Genomic DNA, 25,691 nt, shown 5'->3' on the forward strand with positions numbered 1-25,691 from the left:
GGTTGTGATGCACATCAGCAGACAAGATGTAGCACAGTGACAACACATCATCAAGATCATGAGCAATCACAAGTTAAGGAGACTCCAGTGGGAAACCCATCTCCCACACTTGAGAGGGTCAGTAGCTGACAAAGCCCAGCAAGATTATTGTATGCTACAACATGGGCCCCTAATAGACTTGCAAATTAGAGAAGGAAGGGCCCAGTGCATCCCCCAAGGAGCCACGGCAGGATTATTCCCTATCGTCTAGTCCCCAGGACTTTTTCTGATCTGATTCCAAACGTCCCAAGAGATGGGGCTTTCACTCTTGCCCTTGGGAGACAAGAAGACCAAACTCAGAAAAGTTACTGGCTGCTTAATCAATTACCAACATCCCAAGTGTTAAACCGTTGACAGGTAGGAAGAAGGAAACCAAAGGAGATTATCCCCCAGACAGTTCAAAGTCATCCTTAACTTGGGTGATGGGAATGGAATGGCTAGCAAGTGACTGGCATTAGTCACACTTGGCAAGATCTGCACACAGTAGTCATGAGCCAAAAGAATGAGTCCTTCCAGGCCCATGCAGCCAGAGCTTGTCATTAGGGGTGCTCTTGTTCCAAGGGTAACAATGATAACAGGGGTTGCAAGGCTGCCATAAGCTGTGATTGTGGAGGTGTCAAGTGCCATGTTGGACAAAAGGTCAGTATCAGTAGCTGCTACAGAGTGAGCAAAGAGGATATAAAGAGACCAATTCATGGGTCCAACAAGAGACATACAAAGTCCTGGCAAGCAGCATGGCTTTCCTCGTATGCTCAGCGCTCTGCTGCAAGACACATGCCATAGCTCTGTGGCACCAGAGAGGTTACTCATTTCTGTGAGGGCCCAGCCACTGCTGCAGGCAGCTTCTTTGAGAATTGCCATCAATAGACATCGCTTTCCTGACAGGCCGGTAAGAGCAGAGGCAGCAGAAGCAGCAGCACCAGAACAACCAGCCACCGCCGCCTTTCAATTGACAGGCCCATTTGTTCTGGATGACATTAATGTTTCTCGCCATCTATCTCAGACTCTTTAAATTACTGTTTTATGGCCAAAATCTTTTCATAATTGATAAAAATCTTTTTAGATTTTGGGTTATTGAAAAAAATGTGAGGTTTTTTATTCCTCATTATACTTTTAATATAAATATGTTTTTTTATTGATAGCCGCTTGGAAGAATAGTACAGAGAGTGGGGGGGGAGCTAGGACAGTCACACCCTCCTCTCCCATTTCCTCATCATCCTCATCTTCATCACCTCCAGCTGTCAGGGTAATAACCCAGAAATCCCATCCTCTAGAGAGATGAGTGATGGAGTCAGACGGTCATCCATAATGGGAAGGATCCTGTGATTGGGAGCAGAAGGAGATGAAATACAAACAGAACAGCTTTCTGGGTTCAGCTCCACCCTAGCATTTCCCCACTCGGAGGGTCACCCACAGTTAAGATGATGTCGATAGAGGGCCAGCAGAGCCCTCAAGTTCTTGATCAAAACTGAAAAGAATCTGAGATTTGGGCCTGGAGGTATTACGGTAGTTGTAGCACAGAATACACAGCACAATCCCCAGGGTCACACAGCAATGTAGGGCATACCACGATGCACCCCCTAGAATAGTGTGACTGACCGGGTATTCCCTCAGGCCAAATGACAATGCTACAGGGTATGAGACCCACTGCCCCAAGCCTGTGTAATAGTACAGGAGCTGTGTCAAATCCCTTGGAGTTGCAGATGGGCCTCACTGCAGAATCAGCCATGCTCCCCCAGGGCTATGCAACACAGCCAGACATGCAATGTGCTCCTGGGGCCTACCGCAGACTTTGCAGCAGCCTGCCCTAGGGACCATGTGACTAGCCGGGCATGTGGCTCCCTCCCTAAGGGTAGCCTACAGGGCCAGCTGCAGAACGTGGAACATATACCCTCAGGGACAACATGACTTTGTAGGACATGTGATGCAGTCCCCACGGGCCATCTGAAGGCTGAATTGCTCTCCCGTGGGGTGGTACAGTGCTTCAGCAGCTCTGTAGATCAGGAGCAAGAAAAACCCCTGCCAAGGCTTGAGACTCTGCTGATGGGTTCCAGAGGGAAGAGAGTCCTTCCTCCCGCCCTTCTCAGCCACAGCAAAGGCTGCCAAGATGTGGAGCACAGAATGTGGTTTGTGGGAAAGAGAGGAAGGAAGAGAAGCACTGAATAGGAGCCCCAAAAATCTCTGTACTTTCTTCCATGCTCCAGCCTGCACCAGCTCGGGAGATACACACTCACTCACCCATGAAGTTGTTTGACCCTTTCTGTAAGCTGATCCTGCAAGATACATGAAAAGCCAAAGGAGATATAAAAGCAAGGTCCTGGTCACACAGGGTTATTAGAGATCTCATGGAAAAAGCCAGGGTATCATCCCAGAGCATGAGTCCATGCAGACATTAAAAGGCCACATGGTAAGAGTCAGGGTGTTAGTCCCATTGTCCTGGCCCCATTCCAACTTTCCCTAGACTCCTTTCCCTCCTCCCCCAACAGCTTCAAATGGCTGTGGGGATCTTTTTCACTTTCTATCAAAAGACTCCGTGTAGTGTCACCGTTTGTTGTTCAACAGCGACTACGTTCCACCACAGATATGGATGTAGTTCAGTGCTGGGTGCATGATCCTGGTACGTATGGTTGGAAAACACTTTGGGGTCCTTAGAAGCAAAAGCAGCTTCTGAAATGTAGTTCCCTGTCCTCCCAGGCCACATCTCTGCCAGTAGGGAAGATGATCTATCTGGTGAGGAAGATTTCACTTCACACCACCCAGCCTCAGTGCCATGACAGGTACAAAAGAGAGGAACATGACAAATGCAGGGCCCTTGCCTGAACCATTGTGACCCCAGAACTACAGATTTCTCTACAAAGCCAGCCCACTTGAGCTACAGCATAACATGTGCTTCTATCCTACCCACTCCATTGGCAAAGAGGGGAGCCTGGCAACTTTCCCCATGACCTGCTCTGCTCGGCATATGAGCTGGCTCATTTCATAGCTGCAGTCGGGAGCAGGGGCTCCTTGCAGATGGCAAAGCAGCCTTTAGACAACCGGGAGAAGCTGCAAGTAATTGAGGGTGAAAATGATGGGCTACTTGCCAGAACTTGCTAACCAGGCAGAGAGACTGCTGTGTTCCACCACCTACTCCCACAGGCTGGGGCAGGGTTCAGGCCCCTTACAAAACTGGGCCCTTAATCTATGGTTTGGGTCCTGGCTTTACTTGAGACAAGCCTCACTTCTCATGCACTTCCCCATCAGCTGAGATCAGAGCACCTGAGGTAACAGCCCCCAGGTTTAAATATCGGAGGTGGGGGTCTTCTCAGAGAAGGGGCCACATGCACTCACACAGAGTTGTGTAAATCAACCCAGATGTGCATGTGCGCATGGCGGGGTCGGGGGCTGAGAGTTGACATGTTTTCACGGGGGTCCCACATTCAGTGAAGATAGAGTGACGAGACATCCCAATATTATCAGGACCGTCCCGATACTAGGGGCTTTGTCTTATATATGCAGCTATATCTACCCCACTCCACCCCGCAATAAAGTGTCCCAGTTTTTCACACTTGTTATCTGGTCACCCTAAGTTAAGAGCACTGATCTGAAATCGCCCCAGCTCTGGCTATCAGTTCAATCCTGTTAGCAATAAAAGTGAAAAATTCACCAGGACCTTTAGTTATTATTAATATGGGGCTAGAGAAATGTTGCAGGAGACAAAAGGGGAGGAGGAAGGGCCAGAGTCCCTCTTCACACATCCCAGAGCCAGACAAGGAGTTTCGCCCAAGTCCCTGCAGTGCCTCCTCTGTAACAAGATGCTCTCCAATAGGCCAAGGCTGGTCTGCCATCTACCGGTCTTTGGTGGCAGAACTCCTGGAACAGCTGGGCAGGAGCAGGCCTTTACCTAGGAAAGGCAGCCCCTTCAGTCTGCACTTAGGTGGGTGGCAGGGTTTGGAAAGTCTCCAACTTTGATTTCTAATAGGGCTGCTCGATAGTTCTGTTTGGGGGCTAAGTTAAACTCCATCCTGGCTCAGAGCCAAGCTTTATTAGAGCCCCCAGGACAGGTTCCAGGACCAGGGGTGAGTGGACTGGGCTAGCTGGAACCCTACCAAAGGAGATTGAGAGGAGCTGACAAACTTCTGCAGGGATCAGGAAAGACCAGAAAGACCTACTCATCCCAATGGGAACATGATCTACAGATGAGGAAACTGTGAGTAAAGAGGGCATTTGGACACAATGGGAAAGAAACAGATAAGTAAAATGGTCTGGACCGATGCCTAGATTTGTGTCTGGCAGAGGAGGGGACTGAAGGGTCTGCGGGAAAGGCTGAAAGGTGAGATTCAGACTGATTAAAAAGGGTCTGTGTGAGAGGATGGGCGGGACAGAACTGAGCTATGGGGGACAGCATTTCAATCTGGGGCAGGAGGGGGACCACTGTGGGGCTGGATGGGAGGGGGACAGTGTGCTGGCCTGTTGGGGTGCACAAGAGGGCCAGATATGTGCTTGCATTGGGATCAGACAGAGGTAAAAGAGTGTGTCAGGACATGCAGTGCAGCCAGAAGGGAGAGATGTCAGGGAGTCTAAGCCACTTGGCAACCAGAGGAGAGGTCCTGAGGTGTAACCTATAGGTATAGGTATTTGCTAGGTAAGGCAGAGGTATAAGTTGAGGCAGTAACGCAATGATCCTACAAGCCTCAAGGCCTGTAAGACAATAGCTTAGCTAAACTAATCAAGGCAAAAGGCCCCAAGAGCCTTAGCATAAGCAGCTAACCAGGAGTAACCCTAAATCATAAGACAGAGCACTGTAATAAACAAGTCTGACTCAACTGCTGACAGGTAACTGTAACATGCCAGTTTATACCAGCTTTAGATATTTTAAGTTAGGAATATCAGCAGATGTCCAACCACAAGAATGCCATGGAAACTAATTGAAATATTTGCTAATGAACTTGAGGTACAAGGCCTACTAAGCTATGAAGGAAGGGCACCCCAACATTAGAAGGGTGAGGAAATACAGCTAAGGAAAAGGGGCTGAAACCCCTACTGAATATTAGGGATAGTGGGTGTCAGCGTAACACATTATAAAAGCTGTATCGCAGCCTGCGCACCTTGGGAGATGCCAGGATGACCACGCTGGTGGCGATGATGATGAGGAGGAGGAGGAAGAGGAGGAGGATGACTAACATTATGGGTTTTTCTAAAAGGGAGGGTGTGAAGGTACTGATGCTCAGACGCGGGGCATTTTGATCATCTTGTTTTATCTACTTTGCTGGGTTGGGGTATTCGTAATTTTGCTAGCCGTGCTAATAAAAATCTTACAAAGGCAGAACGCCTTTCTTAAACTGTCTCCTTCGTGCATAACGTGGCTCTTATAATAACTTTGATATTTCTGGGTCTGGTCACGAGGCAGAACCCACCCAAACCACAGAATGCTAACTGGGAATTACTACATCATCAATAGATCAGGCAATAGAGGGTCAGATTCGGGTGTGGGTTGGACAGCATTGTAGCCAAACGGAGGAGACAGATATCAAAGACATATGGAGGAGACGAGCTGTTGCACAGGCTGCCAAACTGGTCCCCATCCAGCTGGGAGGTTTGGATGCTACGGTGAACGAAATGCATCTCTGGAAATGCACAGGTTAGAGCAGAGAAAAACCAACAGACCCCCTCTGGGGGTAAGAGGGGAGAGCCGTCACAATGGTTCAATCAATCTTTGGCCCATTAGTGCCCATGCTGAGGGAGGGTTATATGACAGAGACACCTGCCCATTGAGGTCTGCATGCAGACCCACTAACTCCTTTCTCCCACTGAACAGCTGCCAAAGAGAATGACCTGAGCTGAACCTAAACAGGTGCTCTAGGCTCCAGACCCCATATTCCCTACCTGTGACCAGATTGGAATACGTGTCCTAGAAAGGAAAGGCCTGTATCACATTCCCCAGTTCCCGAGCCAACCTGTCCCCCTGTTTCTAGAGCACTTTTTTTTTTTTTTTAAATAGCTAGTTTTAAAGTTTAGTGATCTGGTACTACCAGAAAAGATGCACTTTCCAGAGCAACTCATAAATCCATCACCCTTTTATCTGGTCTCAGGTTTCACCCAAAGGTGCTTGGCTACATTCTGAAAGAGGTGTGGGGGAGAGGAAAACTTTGGGGATGGGGTGCTTGCCTGTTGAGTTAGGTTAAAAGGATAGGTACAAATCACAGAGTTGAATAAACTTTCCTTCCCAGTTTGTTCATTTGGGGGCAGAGAAACTGGGCTGAGTTTGCCCTGTCCATCAACTCTGGCACTAGCTAACAGATCCCACCCTTGAGTGTTTCCTGAAATTTAGTGTAAAGGTTCCTTTGCTTGGTGTCATCCCATTACTCCTACTCATGCCCTCCTGGGAAGGCCCATCGCCAAAGTTTTCCTCTCTCCCACCCCTCTTTATAAATACTTTCAGATAGTTGTCACTTGACATGGTCATTTAAGCAACCTACTCTGGCTGACATTTAAAAAGACAGCATTTGCTGATGGTGCCCACACTGGGATATTGGAGATTATTTATTGTTTTTATTCCAGTAGTGCCTGTCAAGCAGTGGGCAGTGGTCCAAATACACCCAAATCTGAGCTGTTGCAGTGTTCCCCTGTATTTAGAATAGGAGATGACAATCCGATCATCCTCCTGTGTCTGATCAGCAGAAAATAGCCATCTGCTGCTGCTCCAAGCTAACAGATTTAGTCCTGTATCTAAAGTGGTTGAGTTCCATGCTGCAGTGCTGATGGTTCTGGGTTCAAACACAGCTTATTGGCCCATGGTAGGAGTTCTTACATCCCCAGAATTTCCCATAACGCTGCATGGTTCCTATAGGAAGTGCTGACCACTGTATGCATATTGAACTCTTTTCATCTTTGCTCATAAATCAGTCTCCTGATTATTTATGCTGCTCTTTGAGAACCTAGTTTATTTATGTTTCTCAGGTACATGGGGCTTTAAGAAGCTATTGTAAGTGGGGGTCACATCCAGGCCACCTAGAGAAGGACTACTCCCTCCCTGCACCATGACATGATGCCACTGCATATCCAACTGAGTATTATTATATCGCCTGCCCCCTCCCCCTGCACACCACATCCCATTGCAAGCTCCTGTCTAATTTGCTGGCCACTCTCACCCTTAGTCTCTTTAGCCTTTGCTACTTGTCACATTTCTCTCTGAAGTATCAGTATTTCTGGTGATTTTTCCTTCCCAAATCTGTATTGATCCAGGTTGAATCTCATTTCATTACGTCCGTCTGTATTTTGGACCCATCCAGGAGCCCCTGCTCCCACTAACAGCAGTTCAAATTCTGTAAATGAGTTCTACAGCAGCAAGATTGGGCCCTAACTCCATTTGGATTATTTCTTTGGATCTCTCCAGAGTTCAGGTTCACTTTCTGCTGCAAATCAATTCCAGCTGCAGTCCCAGTTGTGATGCTCTGGTCTCCTGACCCAACAAAGGGATATTTCAATATTTAGGTTCCCGCTCCCTCCCTCTTACCCAAATCCCTATTTTCAATTCAGCATTTTATTTTTAAAATGTAGTGAACGTATTTCTACGCATGGACTAACTTCATCCCTGGTGTAATTCCACAGCCTCCAGCGAGGAGGTCTTCAGCAGATTATGTTTCTCAAAACCCTTCTTTTTAATTACCTTGACTCAGTTGCTTATAACTAATGGACTCAAGCAACTACCTCTGACCTCATTATGATCCGGCCTCAGCCGCTCCTTTCTTTTCTCCATTTTTCTTCCCTTATCTTTTTCTCTCTCTCTTTTAATACTTTTTCTCTTTCTCTTTAGCATTCCCTCTCTCCTTTCCTATTTCCTTTCTCCCTATCTCTTTAAAATTAAAGATCACCCCAACACTGCCCATGTGGGTGAAGTGAATGCTAAGAGGAAAGGCTGCTGCTGAGAGGGGGATTCGAGCTGCCTCGCTGGGAATCAATGAGGCATGGAAAGCTCATCTTGCTCCTGAAATGCTGAAAGAAAGCAGGGCAGATCAGCGGCATCTGAAAATGCATTTGAGGGAGAAGAAAAGGCCCCGTCACCAAGTGCCCCATTCAGCTACAGAAAGAAGCAGCGCGTGCTGAGCCAGAGGCAGCTGCTTTTGTGTTTTAATACTGTGTAATCCCAGTGTGGCTTTCTCCTCCACCCACCACAGGGGAAGGCTGTCTGCAGCTTTACTCTAGGAGCAGCTGGAGGATGGATACTGCAGGGAGTGGTTATACTAGCCTGTTTCTCTCCCTCCATCTATTTGCTGAGCTATGAATCCAGCTGGTACTAACCCTGCTCTGAGGCTGGGAAGGTCTGTCTCACACACAGGCAATATGAAGGCAGATCAGAAGCGGACATTAACTCTTTGCAATCAAACTATGGGGAAATGCTCACTGTCATTCATGAATATCCAACCCCCTTGGGTTATTGATGACTATCCAACACCCCCCCCCCAGCTTACACAGAGCCAGACCCACCCCAACTCCCTACATATCTACCCAGAACACCCTCACCCACACAACCCTACAGACTCCCATGCACACACACCTAGCGACACTTTCCCCAACACAGCCCCACACACCGAGCCATAACATGACGTACCTGACACGCACACGTTGCTCCAGCAGAACCCAACCCAACCCTTGCCCAGCACCCTGACCCATTTACCCCCACCTACATCCTCTGCCATTACCCAGGCATAGTCTGATCCTCCTCCCCACACATACTCCCATCCCCACTGCTTTACACCACCCCCACCCTCCCTATGGCTTCCTTCTCCCTATATCCCAGGCATGCCTCACCAGCGGGTGGGAGCTGTCACCGTGAGGGATGAGTTGAAAAAGAAGTAGGATATCACACCAGTCACTCCACTCCCAAACCCCAAGGGTTAATGGAGCAGCCTCCTTTGTTACCCTGTTGCCTTAGTGTCAGCAGCAAAAGCGATGTATGCTGTTATTAAAGGGGCTTATTTATTTTTGTCATCTGGGATTAATTAGGGGCTTGTGAAAGTAAAGGGCTGTCAGTGCCAGCTAGACATGGGAGAGCAGAGACAAGGGCAGAGCTATCTGCCCACACACAGAGCTGCCAATGCACCTCACTCCTCTGCTGATGCCCCTCATTCCTGCCTGGCAATCCTCTCCCTCGCCCCTGTAATTCTCACTAGACTTTGCCAGCCATGCCCAGTAATGTGTGGGAAAACTACACTTGCTCCAGAGGTAGGCTAAGATAACTCTTAGGTGGCACAGCAGTCTCTCTTGTGATCTAAGTCTTCCACCAGGCCGATGTCCTAAACTCCCTTGTCATGTTTCCTTCTGTGAAGGAAAATCACCAAGCAGCTTATTGCTCCTGTTTCCTTCTGGCTAGCTGCCCAGAACTGCCATGCTACAGCTGGCTTGCCCAGCAGGTCAGCGAGGGCTGCTGTCTCTCATACCTCTTTGCCCAGGTCCTCACGGATCACTTGTTCAATCTCCTGCATGCTGCTCTGGGGGGCCTGGCTGTGTAGTACCTTGAGGGTGCGAGTGTATTCCTCAGGTAGAAGGTAGTCGAGTGCCCCCAGATGCTGTCCCACTTTGATGAAGGTGCCTCTGTTGGCACAGCACAGGTCCCGGAGGCGTTCTGCAGAACGCAGATGCACCTGCAGAGAGATCAAAACATCAGCTAACCCCCTTCCTCAAACTCTTTGCTCCTTATTCCACCTTCATCCGCAACCTCCCCACACACATACACATCCCTAGGTTTCAAATGCAGCTGGGATTTTTATTTATTTATTTTGCGCTTCCTTGGTTGTGCACCTGCATCACCTATTGTCAGCTAAATCCTGGGAATGAGGTTTGTTGATGAACAGGAGCTACCAGAGCCAACAGGGGGCGTGCCACAGCATCAGGCAAAAGTCAGGACCCTTGCTCCTGTTGATGACACACGTGTGGCTATGTTCTCAGTCAGAGTGCAGTGGATTAAAGAGGGGAAGAAGACAGATGCCATCCTAAGGGGGTCTCAGCACAGAAGGTTCCTAGGGGGAGGACATTCTGTTTAAAGACACAGCAAAACAAAAGCTATTTTCTTTCAATTTAGCACTGATAAATTATGCCTGGATGGCAGCCCCTCAGCAAGCGGATCCTACTTATCAGCAGAATAGCTACAACCTGGGCAGTGGCAGAGCCAGTTTAGCACTCATGCTGTTCCACCAGCCCACCTCACCCTACCCTAGCGCAAGGGGGAGATCAGGGCCCATTCGGTTTTTGCCTCTCTGATGGGACAGCCATCAAGAATCCCATTCATGCCACCGTGGTGTGGTTTCAGTGAAGTAAATACTAGAAATTAGGAGACCTACCAAATTAATTTCACATTGGCCAACAAACAGTCATCAAACGACAACTGTCGATGGCTACAACAACACTGCAAACAACTGTCAATGTCCACTGGCCAGGTCTGGATTTCAGCCGGTGACCCTGATTCTGTATCACAAACGTGTACCAGTCACCTGACCCTTTAATGGCAACAATTTATTCTGCCTTACACTATTATAAGGAAATCTCCCTGTCTGGGGCATAGGCACATTCAACATTCAAGAAGGTAATAAATTGTGACTGACTATCCTGCTACATTATTAAAATTCCAGCAAATTTACAAGTAAAAAGCCACTCATCCATTTCTATGCTTTTCTGCTAGCTGCATGCACGTGGTTAATATACCTCATGGCATGAGGTGTCAGCAGTCAGTCAAATCTAAAACAGAATTGCAATTCAGGAATGAGCTCCCTTTTCCAGTGGCATGGCCACAAACATCAGCTGCTAGAAGTTTACACCCAGTCGCTCAGATATTCAGAATACCCAAGCTGGAGGAATGACCAGCAAAAAACTAGCAGTAGTGTAACTTTAAAATGTTTTAAAACAAACAAACAAACAAAAGCAACCCCAAAGCAAGCACTCAAAAATTAGGAAATACAGAGTTTAGGTTGAAAGCTCAACCTTTACTCGGGCTCACTAACCCACTGCTTGTGTTGTAACATATAGGGTATGTCTACACTGCACCCGGGAGGTGTGAGTCACAGCTTGGGCAGATGTGCATATGCTAGCTCTGATCGAGCTAGTGTGCTAAAAATAGCAGTGTAGCCACAGTGGCAGAGGTAGCATCTAAGGCTTATACCTAGGCACTTCGCCCAAGCCACTGCCCCTGCCATTAGAGCCACGGTGCTATTTTAGCCCACTAGCTTCATCAGAGCTAGCATGTGCACATCTGGAAATCACACCTCCCAGTTGCAGTGTAGTCATACCCTGTATGTTAAAACATAAGTGGTGGGGTAGTGGGCAGAGTTAAGGTGGAGCTTTCAACCTAAACTCTGTTTCCTCCCTTTTGAGTGTTCGGCTTGCGTACTCTTCTTACAGCATTATGATTTATTGATCAATGAATACAACATATAATACAATGTGGGATTTTGCATTGAATAAACTGTATTGCAACATATTGTGTCTCAGTCTTCATCTTCCAGGTGCTCCATGGCCTAAGCCCAGCACATCTAAAAGATCACCTAAAGCTCCAGAATGAAGACCACAGCTCAACAACTCTGCTCCTCTGGCACAATGGAACTCTTGACCATAAGGGTAAAGCTTGTCTGTGCAGGAGATGGAGTTTTCTCAGGGGCTGCTCTGAGGCTGTGTAACTCAGGACCTCACAAGCCTCATGACCTTCTGCTTCAAGAGCAAGATGCATTTCGTGGACCCACCTTCTCCACTATAAACATAAAGCAATATGTACATTTTTTAAAAACCAGAACCCTCAGACTCAAACCTGAAGCTCAACATTGCACACACTCTTCTCCTCTCGGGGAAAGGCTAACAGAGAATGAACCACACATGACAGATGTTAGTCATGTTGCTTAATGTGCTACTGGAAAGCACTCAGATGCAATGGTAATTATCGTGGTATAAAAATCTATGTAGAAAAGAATAGTAGAATAGGGAGTCCTCCCTGTGATCATAAGAGCTCCTCAATGCCAACTCGAAACATGTCATGCTTGAAAACTGGATCCAGTGTCTCACTCAGGGAGTACAGATTTGGGGCCTGAATTCATCAGTATACTGGAAGAGCACTGGAGTCATAAAGAGACAGAGTAGGGCACATCCTCCAGTCCCTTGCCAGCAGCTGAGGGGGCTCTGACACAGAAGTGCCTGGAGGGGGCTCAAGAAGTTAAATATCTTTGGGGGAGGTTGCAATATTAAACAATCATTTAATGATTAATCATTTAATGCAATCATTTAACACCCCAAGGCAGATCAGTGCAGGCAGCATTTTGGCACAATGTGTTTCCATTCTCTGAATTCATCAAAATAAGTAGCATACACACACACACACGCACCCTCAACAGGAGGGACTGCTGTAAGTGCGATGTCCCTGTGCACCAATCCCTCCACTGGCTCCCAGTCCACTTCCCTTGCCAGTTCAACACCTGGCCCTGATCTTCCCAGCCATCACGCAGCTACGTCAGTGATAGCATTTCTCCTTTGGGACAATGCACCCCCAAGGCCAGAGGAAGCAAAGTAGAGTCAGAGACAAATCACTCTCAATCGAGGGGATTCAGCTGTGAAACGAGCTGCTAGAGGAGGTCAGAGTAATCCAGAATCTGACCCCTTTCAGGGCACCCTGCAAAACCCTCTTTTATGGCAAAGCATTTCTCACTGTAAACAACAACAATACCTCAAAGAAGGAGAAAGGAGAAGAGCAGAAGACTCAGGAGGGACAAGAGGGGTTTTGTATGCAGATCTCATTGACCTATGAAGCACAGAGATACCATGGTGTTGGGCACTCCAGAAAAAACACAATAGATCAGACAGGTAGATGGATGAACACACCCCCGCACCCTCCATCCCCCTCCACCCCCACTCCCCCACACACAACCTTTGCAAGTGTAACCCATACCAGGAAAGTGCACACACCTCAAAAGTGAACTTGGACTTACATACACAAAATGCTGTCTTCAGGTTACTTGGGCTGCAATCACAGGTAAGAATGTGCAGCATTTTATGAGACTGATTTTTTTGTTGTGGCAAATAGGTCCATGATCTGGCTATTTCCCCTGCCTCTTCCTTCTGTGTATGTGTATGGGGAGAGGGGGAGAGACAGGCAGAGAAAGGGAGTGAGGAATGGAAGGAATGAAAGAGAAAGAAACAGCAAAAGAGGCAGAGACGGAGTAATAAGGATGAAAGAGAAAGGGAGCAGGAGGGAGCCAGAGCAGCTGGGCAGTTTGTCACAGTACAAGGAGTTCAGCCCATTATAGGAAAACAGCTTTTATGCAGCTTGGATAATTGTCCTCAACACTCTGTCTCCAGCAGAGGAGAAAAAAAAATCCAACAGCAAGTGAAGGCAGCGGGAGGCAATTGCTGTCTATAGCTCCCCAGAGTTTGCCTGTATTCCAAGGGAGAGGAAAGGCAGGCTGGGGGCAGCTGGCTTGTCTGGGGGACACGAATTGACCACATCCAACCCCACACTCGTTCTAGAACCTCCAGTACGGGAAGAATGTCAGGCCAGGGCCCTGTGAGCTCACAGAGACACAATGGGAACCATGAATATGCAGCCCATATTCAACTCAGCCCCTGCCAGGCCAGAAAGCCAAAACAAAGCCTCCTGCATGGCTTACTGCAGAGCACTAAGCACTGGGATGATCAGGGATTGACACATGAGGCTGGGCATAAAACCCATGTCTCCTGCATGGCACTGCAGAGCTTCATGTACCAGGCTGGCCTGGAAAGGGAGAGACTGGAACTCCGGACTGAACCCCAGTCGCTTGTATAGCAGGGCAGGGCTCTAGTCTCTTCCACATCACTAAGCACTAGGCATGCCAGGGGAGTGAGAGATTGGAGCTGGGAACGGAATCCAAGTCTTCTGTGTAGCAGGACAGGGCACTACCATGGGAATCATTTACTCGCAGAAAGCTCTCCCTAGCCTCGAAGCAAAAGAATGTGAGAATCAGTGAGGCACACCCGTTCCCGACGGATGTTTTAGCCCCGAAGCACCCTCTCCTCCCCCACTGCCTGCACAGACCACCATGATTATTGAGCAACCTGAGACAAAAAGCCATCAGAAGAAGAAATTTGAGCATAGGGGACAGAAAATGCAGCCTGACTGAGACACAAGGCATGTCTGCACACCTGAGCCCTTGCTGTGAAGGAAGCAAAGTCAGCCCACCTCACCTCTGCCCCAGAGAGAGCAAAGGCATGCCCTGCAGAACTTTGCCACCCCTTAGAGAACACAGATTGCCTCTTGCACACAACACCACCTTGCACTGTGAAGAGTTTTCTCTGAGAAGTAGAATGACAGGCACCCACATCTGGGATGGGGTCTCAGAATGCCAGGAGAAGCAGCAGAAAACCAAAATAGGTGCATAAGCGAAAACAATGTCCTCTTCCTTCCACAAATTTGGCCCATTTATGCTTGAAGTACTGATGGAAGCAGTGTTGGCTCCCAGGGCCACTGTCTGGTTCTCTGGCCCCTTCCCTTCCTGGGTGGTGAAAGAAAGTGAAGAATGCCTGAGAGCCCCATAACAGACTATTGATGAGGGAAATCTACCATTAAAAACAGGCAATAGTCCAGTCAGTACTAAGGAGACCACAGTTTGATATAGAGGTCTTGCAAACCCTCCATAACTTCCCTTTTCTTAGCAACCTAATAAAAAAGCTAGCAAAAAAAATGGTCTCCAATGCCCACTGTTAGCTGCCAGGATTTTGAATTCCTGCCAGTCAGGATTCAAACCAGAGTATGGGAAACAGAAGGCACTTGTTCCTCTGGTGGAGGATCTCTTCCTGACTATAGACCAGGGGTGGGGAACGTCCGGCCCACGGGCCGTATAAGGCCCGCAAAATCATTCGGCAGCGGGGGGGAATTCGGCGGTGGCGTGGCTTCACGGCGGCGGCATGGTTCCGTGGGAGGGGGGGCAGTGCCAACCGCCGAAACCCTGCCACCGTTTGCCCCTTTTCGGCGGCGGGGGGGAATTCGGCGGCGGACACTCAGCCGTCTTCCGCGTACCACCATCAGGCCCTTGGCACAAAAAAGGTTCCCCACCCCTGCTATAGACAGTGCCCTCCGCAGCATTTGATACCACTGATACCACTGATCACCAGATCTTTCAGGTGGGACAGAAGTATGCTGTAGGGTTTAAATGGAAATGCCCTGAAATTGCTCACTCCAAGACCCAACCTATAAAGTTGTCATGGGCAATGACGTGTCCCTCCACCTCCAAAGCCCTCACCTGCAGCGCCCCTCCAGGTTCAATCCCCTCCCTTTCTAATATTGCTGAATATCTAAACGTAGCCCTTTCGGACCGCTGGGGAAACATGGGCTGAAGTGCTAGCAGAACGCAGACAACACTGAGCTCCATCTCTCCTTTACGTCAAAAACAAGCAACACCATCTGCCAGCTCTCTCAGTGCCTGCCCAAAACCAGCACCTGAATGAAGATAGCTAAAGCTAATCCCAGGTAAGATTGAAATGTTGTTGGCAAGAACAGGGAAACATGGCTAAGAAACCTGCCTCCTCTATAACATCCCCACTATTAAGAGCCCTTTTGGACTCCTCAATGCTATTGTAAGTTCAAATAATCAAAGTGGCATAAAATGCACACATACATCTGCAAGCAGCCAGAAGATTATTTCTGATCCTATCAGACACAGGCTGGTCAACGTGACCCATGTGTTAAAAACCTCATGTCTACTAAGAAACAAAGGTTGCCATGAACATTAAAATAACCTGGGGTTCTGCATTGGCGCCCAATTATACCCCAGCTCCTGCAACACTAGAGTTAATGGGAGCTTTTTCATTCCCTTCCACGGATACAGGATCAGGCCCTAAATGCAGAGTCTCTGTCTAATACTCAAAGACCTCCATGGGATTGGCCCTCACTACTTGAGAGTTCTTCTGTCCCTCTGCAACCATCACCTCCTACGACAGCTACGTTCCACTAGAATACAGACGCTGTTGACCAGCTTGTGAGTGCAGGAGACAGAATTTTCACAAGAGCAGGGCCCAGACTATGGGACTCACTACCGCAAGGCTGGCTGGGCTGGTTTAGTTGGGGTTGGCCCTGCTTTGAGCAGGGAGTTGGACTAGATGACCTCCTGAGGTCCCTTCCCACCCTAATCTTCTATGATTCTAAGGCATAAAAATGAGTGCCAACCTCACCATGTTCAGACCTGAATGCAGAACTCCTCACTTTGACCTGGCTTCTCCTCAGTAAGCCAACCCACAACAATTTAGCTTGTAAGAGACGGTGATTTGAGAACCCTTTTAGAGCAACAGGTGGCTAAAGTCCTCCAGAGGGGTCACCATACCCATCAGCAACAGGACATTGGTGCCAGTCCTGCCTTCGATCCTACGCTCAGCGCTCTGGGTGGGTTTGACAAAGCTGACGACATTCTGCTGAATGTAAGGGAGGAGGCGGTTGTGATGTGCTCTGGAGAAATTTTGGCCTAATACAGAAGGGCTTCCCATTGGCGTGGCAGGAGGAACAAGATTTAGGAAAGAGGCAAGTGGCTAGACATGGGCGTGTACGCACACACGTACGCATGCACGCACACACAGAGTTGGTGGTTAGCAGGGAAATTGTACATTTAAAATGCGGAGAATCACCAAGATTAAACCTCACTTGAACAGCGCTTCAGTACAAATGTCTCCCCTGCATGTCTCTGTGTATGTTTCTCTCTCTCTACTCTCATCTTTGAGTCTCTCGCTGTGTCTCTCTCCCTCAGATTCAGCAGGACAAGTTCTCCATGTGCCCCACAGTAACCACATCAGACACACATGGATTGGCCCTAATGCTGGGTAAACTGAATTGACTTGGATTTCCAAAGTGATTTTGATATGGCCCTTCAAAAAAGGCTGAAAGAAAAGAAATAACCTCAAAGCGGTGAAGTGAGGCTCCTCATGGCTTAAGCATGAGACTCAGCAAGTGGAGAGAGAAGGTAACATTTTCAAAAGCACTTAAGTGACCCACTGAGTTTCAAGGAGACTTATGCTCTTAAGTCGCTTAAGCTCTTTTGAAAAAAATTTACTCAGAGAGTCTTAGTGAACAACTGCTCCTCAGATCACACAAAGGCTAACAGTGAGATGTCTGAAATGGGACCAGTGCTAGTTTCCTTTTAAAGGCAAGGAATGGAGTTAGAAAGAACCTAAAAGGCCAAGTCAGGAAATTAAAAAACTTAAACTCCATGAAATCAAGTTTGTGTCAAAGGCCAGAAGGGACATTAGAGCATCTAGGCAGAATCCCAGGTCTGCATCCCCCTGAACACAAAAGGCAGCAAGGGAAGACAAGAAAAGGCAGTAGGGTTAAATGGCAAGTTGCAGGAACGTTCCTTAAATAAAACAAGGATCCTTTAGAAAGGGTAATCCAGCCCAGACAAAAGCCATAGGAAGATGCATAAACCATAGCAGGTGCATAAGCCATAGCTGGCAAAAATGTACGATGGAAATTAGGAAAGCTATGAGGGAATCTGAAGAACAAACAGCCAAAGACACAGACACAAGTAACTAGAAATTCCTGATCCTGACTGACATCTCTAGGCACTAGTACAGATACTAATATTTAAATAATAGTATCAGAAACTGGAAGCTTGTGAGTAAATTGGTGCATCCACTGGGCAACCAAAACTAGAGGGAGGACATTGGGGAGAGAACTACCCCAGAACTACTCTTTTCAGGTAATAAAGATAAGACACTGACACACGGTGAGGTGTGTTGCTGGAAAAACTTCTGCATTTCCATTGTGTAATGCACCAAGAACTGTGAAGCAATTTTAAAAGTGACTGAGCTGCTAACAAAATACACCATTTCTCATTAAAATCAGCTATTTTACCAGAGAACTGGAGGGTAACAAATGTTGCACTTGTCTTTAAAAAAGGATCCCAGAGTAATCCTGGAAATTATAGCCCAGTTAGCCTTACTTCTGTAGTAGGTAAATTAATTGAAACAATAGTGACAGATGAGCTATGTAAACCACCTAGCTGAATGGGATATGATTGAGACAAACCAGCATGGATTTTGGGATGGAAAAAATCATTTCTCTCCAACCTCCACATACTAGAATTCTTTGAGCATGTTAACACAGGAATAAATAAAGAAGAAAGAGGAGAGAGATATTTGAATCTTCAAACAGCCTTCAATGAAGTCCTTCACAAACAGATATTATGAAAACTAAGTAGTTACTGATAAGAAACAAACAAAAAAAATACTGTAATGGATCAGAAACTGGTTATTGCCTTGTTTGCGTTAATCTATTCCCTGTCCCAAAAAATGTCTCAGCTTTGCTACACCCCAGTTCAACTCTACTGCTGGTTGCAATGGTGGGACCTTTAGTTGAGACAAGGTTCCCATGTTCAACACTAGACTGCCTTAAAGGCCTGCACTCAAGCTGCTAACCCGAGTTGCTGCATCTTCTCTGCTCCTTTATCCAAATTAGCTAATGCTAACACCTCTTCTTTTTCCATTGCAGACATACCTAAAAGACAGAAAACAACGAGCAGAAATAAATGGTCAATGTACAGCATTGCCGAAGGTTAACAGTGGAGTTTCTCACTAAGCGCAAACTATTGCTGGTGTTTAATGTATTTATCAATGAACTGGCAAAGTGATGAGCGGTGTGGTAGCAACGTTTCTGGCTGACACAACATTACCGAGGTTATTCGAGAACATAAAAACTGTCAGGAATTCCAGAAGTTTCTAACAAAGCCAGGTAAATGAGCAACATTATGGCAGATGAAATTCAGTGTAGACAAGCACAAAGTTATGCATATTGGAGGGAACAATTTGTACTACTCATACATTGTGATGTGTTCTAAATTAACTGTAACCACTAAAGACCTGCGCATCATTGTGGACAGATCAATAAAAACATCTCCTCGCTGCGCAGTGGCAGTCAAAAAAAAAAGCAAATGAGCTGTTAGGTTGTATTAAGAAAGGGATAGAGAACAATACTAAAAATATCATAATACCATCATATAAACTGATGGTACATCCTCACCTTGACTAGTATGTTCAGTGCTGGTCATCTCTTGTCAAAAAGGATAGAGCAGAAATAGAAAAAGGTCCAGAGAAGGGCAACAAAAATGATTAAAGACCTAGAAAAACTTCTTTACGAAGACCATTTAGTTTAGAGAGGACATGCACAAGAGAGGATAGGAAAGAGCTATATAAAACAATGAATGGTACAGAGAAGGTAAATCCACCACTTCTATATACCCTGTCATGGTGTAACAAACAAGGGGGAATTCAATGAAAGAGAAAAGCAAAAAAATTAAAGCTTTTTTAAAAAAAAACAACCACACATACATAGTTAAACTATGGAATACATGGAACTCCCTGCCACAGGATATCAAGGCCAAGAGCTTAGCAAGATTCAGAAGGCTTTAGATATTTATTCAATTTTAAAAATAATTATATAAGACCTAAGTCTTAGATAGATCTCAAAACACTTTACCAAGGATCTTCATATCATTATCCCCATTTTACAGTCACAATAACATTTGCACTTACATTATTAGACAGGATAAAAATGAATAAATTCTTTAAACTTTATTTCTCAGGGCATAAGCCAACTTCTAACGAATAGGCTCAAGAAAAATGGCCCCCTATGGCAGTGGTCCCCAAATTTTTTGCTCCATGGCCCTCCTTACCCGATCAGTGCCCCCCTACCCCAGGAGTCAGGGCTGCAGCCAGCAGTCAGGCCCACAGCCGGTGGCAGGAGTGGGGTGAGGAGCACGGCCAGGGGCCCAGAGTGGGACCGGGAGCTGGGGGCCGAGGCTGGGGCCAAGCTACGGGCAGAGCGGAACTAGGTGATGCTCCCCCATGTGGAGACTGACCTGGGCCCTGCCTCGCCCCCAGCACGTTCTTCCGCACCCCCTAGGGGAGGCACACCCCATAGTTTGGGAACAACTGCCCTATAGACAGATTAATTCATAATTATCCACTAAGGGGTTTAGAGCTTCCTCTGAAACATCTGGTACTGGCCACTCAGGCAGCTCCTTTGCCCCATTTCATGTATTTCTGAATTATTTGGAAGAGGAGAATTAGGACAAAGAAGGAAGGTTTTATGGCTAAGGCACTGAAGTGGGATTCAAGAGATCTCAGTTCTGTTCCTGCCTCTGCTACAGATACTGTGTGACCTTGGGTAAATGATTTATTGATCTCTCTGGGCCTCAGTTTAGGAGTGTATAAAATGGGGCTATTACTACTAACCTACCTCACAGGGCGGTTGTGAAGCTTAAATTAATTAATATGTGTGAGATTCTCAGATACTATCGTAACGGAGGCCATATAAATGACCTAATTAGACACAAAACATTGGTCCCCAGATGGTGAAGTCTGATGATGATACCGCCAAGAACCGGATCCCATCTGCTAATATGTGCAGGGGTGGCAGAAGGAGACAGCCTAGAAAGCCTTCCCACCTTCACTGAGGGCAGCCAGAATCCCAGTGTCATGAACACAAGGTGTGCAGGAGTCAGCGACACTAACAGCACTAGCTATTCCAAAGGTTATGTGGAAGTGATCTGGCCCTGGTCCCTCTGAGGAAGTCCAGGTGGATTCAAACACACTGGGAGATCGGGCAGCACAGTGGCAGATGGAATTCAGATCAGTAAAGATGTTTGCCTAGGATACAGCTACAGTTAGAGCAAACAGGGTGTTTGAGTGCATTAAAAACAAGAGATAGAAAACATGGAGCCTATTACAATGACACAACACTTAGCAGACACCCCCATCTGGGGCCCGGTGTTCAGCTGGGGCTGCATTAACATAAAGAACCCCTAGCAGAGATTATAAAGATTCAGAGAAGAGATGCTCACAAGTTTGGTTCAATTTATATACATGACAGAAGTCAACTAAACCAGAAAGACCTGTGAATTTAGGACAAATTAAAAGGATCTATATATTTTTTAGACAGCACATAGTCATAGTCACCCTGTGGAACTTACCGCCAAACAGTCAAAAACTGGGGCTAGGGCTGGATCATTTTATCACCAATACAATATACAGCCACGCATACAGCTGAAACAAGGGCAAGCAAATATGCATTGAGATCAGTGCTAATCCACTCTGGAAGAATTTTTCCCATACATGCCCAAAGACAAAGGTGCACACACAGACACCCAAACTCATGCACATACAACTGCACAAGTGGACACTCCAACTTACATGCACACCAAACAGAGCCCTGAGCTCACATGAACATGCAGACACTAGAACGGACACTGAAGGTACATGCACTCGGCCTCACACTGTGCTGACACCCATATTCACACCACCTCTGAAACTTGCAAATCGGTAACAACCCACACTTTGACTAGAACGGGGCCTGGCCTAAACCCCCAGTTCCGAAAGACACTGGATCCTGGAGACATTTGCACGGATCCTGGGAATCCTAAATTTGCGGCTCAGGCCCATCTCTCCAGCTAATCAGAGCCAGGAGAGGTATGAGTGGGGGGAAGTGGCACTTGATGATAACTGCAGCAAAGCTCTCACAGAACCCCCAGCCACCTTGCTGAGTGTCATCCCTCCCTTGCAGTTTGATGCTTATACAGCTGGTACTGAGTCCCTGGCTCATGCTCCATCTTCATTTTGCTCCAAGCATGGTCATTTGCGCTCTGATTATCTCTCATTACCAATGACCTTGCTGTAATGAGTTTTCATCTGCCTCATATTAATTAGAAACATTTTCATTAGCCAGCTCAATTTTGGGTAAATAGCTAATACAAGCGGCTGCCTTACTATCAGTGATCAATTGGGCTGTTAAGGGGGAGGATCAAAGTGAGGGGAGCAGCTGTTTCCCTGCTAACCACCTACAAAATGCAATGGACTTTCTGTTCAGGCCTCCTTAGATAGGTTGGTGGCACAATGAGGCCAAGGGCTAGATGGAGTCTCAACTGTACAGACTGGTTCGAGTTGAGAACTTGCTCTGTGACAATAACAGTAGATTCCACATTTATTCTCTCCTGATAATGATTCCAGATCATACTGACTTTGTTTCCAAATCAAAAAAAGAGCTTTTCCAATTCCAGCACCAAAAACTGAATCTGGGATCTGAGAGTCAAGCTGGGTCCTTTCCACATCATAACATCATCCCCAATAATAAGGATTCTGCAGTAGAAACTCAGGGCCCAAATGAAATGAGTTTGGTACTACAGACAGACATAACTACTAGATAATTCACACACCCCTTACGGGATCTGAGACTAGAACCATGTTTGGTCACTTCCAGAGGCCTCTACCACATGAAATAAAGAAGAAGAAGAACTTCTTTAGCCAGTACTAGCAGAGGATCCCTTATATGCCGCATGGGCCAGCCACTAGCAGGCTATATCAATCATGCTCTCCCATACACATATCCAGTATATTATACAACCCAATGAGACACGTGCTTATGTTCAGTAGTAGCTAAACTTTCCCCTCCAGCCTGGGGAACCAACACTGAAAAGCCTTGAGCTACTACATAGGAACTAGAAGGGAACTTGACTAGGAAAACAAAGTGAAACTGACCAGGATAAGTTTCAATGCCCCATGCTGAGACAGATGCAAAAAGTAAAAGCAAATGATATTTTTTACATTTCATTTAGTTTTTGTAATTCAAGGTCTTATTTTAACACAGGGAAATGAACTGCCCAATCCCGCTCTCCTGTCAGTGCAACCCACCCAAATCACTGGGAACAGACTGATATAAAAACCCAGTTCTGAAGCTGTTGGGTGCCTTCATCTCTCAGGACACTCAGCACCTTGCAGAAACAGGCCTCAAGTGACAGCATAATTTGGCTCATCATCAACATGGCAACAGTCCTTTCAGGTTCTTTTCCAGTTGGAGGGGACAGAGCGGGGCGCATGCAGGTGAAAGGGCCAATCTGTTCCAAGCACTGTCTCTTAAAGGTACAGACATCAAGTTACTGTCTTCGCTCCCAGAAGCTGATTTCAGCCTCAAGAGGAATCCTCTCAGAAAAGAATGAGGGATCAGGACATTTGACCACTTCTGTTCCTATGATTGTGCCCTGCGGTCCTTTACACTGGCTGTGCATAAATGATTCAATTCTGTAAGGCAACATATGAATGTTGGCTAGTGACCCAACCCTGCAAGGTGCTCAGTGCCCTCAGCTACCACTGAAGATACGTCAGCCTCTCATAAGAGCCATCCCCATGTGCATGGATATCAGTGGGATTCCACACTAGGATGAGCTCAGACTAGATAGGTAGATGACAGTGCTGGGTCTATTGGTACAAGTATATGCAAGCCTAGAGGCCTGGTGCAGCACAGCCATTTGCGACATGGCTATGCTGCCAATTGTGCCTCTGGTGCCCTTTTGTCATGGTGGGACTGGGGTGCATGGAGATCTCTCTCATGATTCACTGTGGAGTATCCCTTTAAGAAGTAACACAACAGCATGACTGCAGAGGACACAGGGGCATTCACGGAAGTTGCAATGAAATCAGACACGTGTTTCGATCCATTGATCGCAGCGCCTGCAGCTCCTATTTCAAGGCAGGTGAAACGAAAATGAATTTGTCACAGCACCTCTCAAAATCTTCCTAGCAAAATTAATTCAACCTGGCTTGGATAAGAGCATGAGGATGGGAATGGAAACAGGCTGAAAGACTGTAAACAAAGGGGCATAGGAAACAGCCTTATATTGAGCGGGAGGCCACATATTTGATGGGGTGCCCCAGAGATTGGTGTTATCATTTGCCATCTTTAACGATAAATATGGAAGAGATTAATCAGAAAGTTAATTAAATTCCCAGATGCTCCTAAATTGGTAGGTGCAGCCAAAGCCTGCAGAAATAATAGTGTGACCTAGAAAGGTCAGGAAGCAACAAGAGAACCTGGAAGTAACAAACTGAACACGTGGCAAATGGATCTGAAGGGAAATTGTCCCACATAGATATTTAAGGTTGGGGAGACACTGGGAATGCAGAAGAATGCTAAAAGAGAGCTAGTGTTGGGATGTTAGAGAAGAGCAGATTAGACACGAGCTTGCAGTGGGAGATGGCTGCCAAAACAGCCTACACAGTTTGTGGCTGCATACATGGAGGCATCACATCCTAAGGTAGAAAGGCTTTGGGGACAGACTTTCTGCTGGAAAGAGCCCCTCAGTACCAGGGAGATGTAGACAAGCTGGAGAGAACTGAAACAACATAAAGAATGAAGGAGCTGGAGTGACAGATAGTGCTTTTACCCTTTGTCCTATCAGAAGCCAGCGGGAATATTGTCTGAGCCAGGATGGATTAAAAATTGAGAAAGGGCTTCAGGATTTACCCTAAATATATGACAGCTGACATTAGAGGGGGACTTGATAATATCCTCCAGATACCTAAAGGATCTAAACACCAAGGGAAGAGTGAGGGAGATTGTATAGGCTGCTACAGAGATCTAGCATGGAGAAGAGGGATGAAATGAAAGTACAGGAAACTTCAGGTTAAACATCAAGAAAATCTTCCCAACACTGAAGATTCCTGGTTCTGGGAGCAATGTGAAGGAGGGTGAGAGTGGAGTCCAGAATATGGGGTAAGGAGTCTCTTCACCCAGCGGGAGGATTTCACTCTGAGAAGTTTTCAATAGTTGGAGGTCCTAATGTAACCAGGAGCTAGAAGATTCAAGTTAGGCAGATGGATCAGAGTTCAAAAGGATCAAATACATCAGTATATGCACAATGTGCCCAGCCATTTAATGGCATCATCAACAGCCAGGTGGAGAGCTGATAGCCCACCGTCGAAATAAGTAGGTGGGCACTTGACAATAATATGCAACGTAGTCTGGAGTTGACTGAAGCTGCATTGTGAGTCATTAGAAAAACCCCATTTAAAGAGATTGGCTGCACAGTTGCCCTGTCCTGTTTGAAAACGGTTCAGAGATGACGACAGGTGCCTTGGCAGATCAAAATCTGGTGGACAGATAGTTGGGTCAGTGACAAGAGAATGATTAACAACTGTCGCCATTGTCCACTTGTTGCACCAAGAAGATTCCACTGTCATGTCCTGTGGTGGCACAAATGACCATAATGGGTGTCTAGAAGACAGGGTAGTTGAAGAGGTTTGCATACAATGGCAGGTTGCTATCCTCGCAGATTTTAGCCAACAGCATGACAGAGGTCTTCTCGTGGCGAACGTGGGACAGTGTTATGTTACTAAGTATCAGTAGCCATGGCAACTGAGTTGCCCATAAAATCCTGGTAACAATATGCATAGCTTTGTTAAGCTCTACATCAACTAGCTTCCTGTGAGACTAGTGACACCAGATGGGAGCATAGTATTCTGCTGTTGAACAGCAGAGGGCGAGGGCTGATGTTCTAAGCATCCGGGTGTTCACACCCCAGGTTTAACTGACAATTTTCTGAGCAGGCTGTTCCAAGTTCTGACTTTGACTGCCATCTTCCTCAAGTGGTTGAGGTACATTAAGGATCTATCCAATGCCACCCTGAGGTAAACTGGATTTGGATCATGCTGTAGACATTGGCTGTTGAGGAAAAACATTTAACTCATGGCTTGCACTTGCATTATGGAATACACTAGAAACCGTCTAGTGGAGCAGCCAATGACTACAATAATGTGCCATGAGCTTCATATCTTCATTCAAGACTTTGTCAATTTCTGAGGACTGAGCTTGGTAGCTGCAGCAGATATCATTGGCATAGATAAACTTGTGC

The 25,691-nt window shown here is 46.7% G+C and overlaps 1 protein-coding gene across 3 annotated transcripts in view; it reads right to left on the bottom strand.

Annotated features, from left to right (window-relative positions):
- Nucleotides 1–25,691, bottom strand: part of ADCK1 (aarF domain containing kinase 1) — a 117,455-nt gene that overhangs the window by 51,445 nt on the left and 40,319 nt on the right. For all 3 annotated transcript variants that reach the window (XM_067532519.1, XM_067532501.1, XM_067532510.1), the window contains exon 4: nucleotides 9,459–9,662. In XM_067532519.1, the coding sequence (XP_067388620.1) occupies nucleotides 9,459–9,662 (204 nt within the window). The remainder of the gene's footprint in view (nucleotides 1–9,458; nucleotides 9,663–25,691) is intronic.

Source organism: Emydura macquarii, unplaced genomic scaffold, assembly GCF_026122565.2.
Source record: "Emydura macquarii macquarii isolate MOO-44397 ecotype Brisbane River unplaced genomic scaffold, CSIRO-AGI_Emac_v2 contig_374, whole genome shotgun sequence".
In the NCBI taxonomy this organism is placed as follows: Eukaryota; Metazoa; Chordata; order Testudines; family Chelidae; genus Emydura; species Emydura macquarii.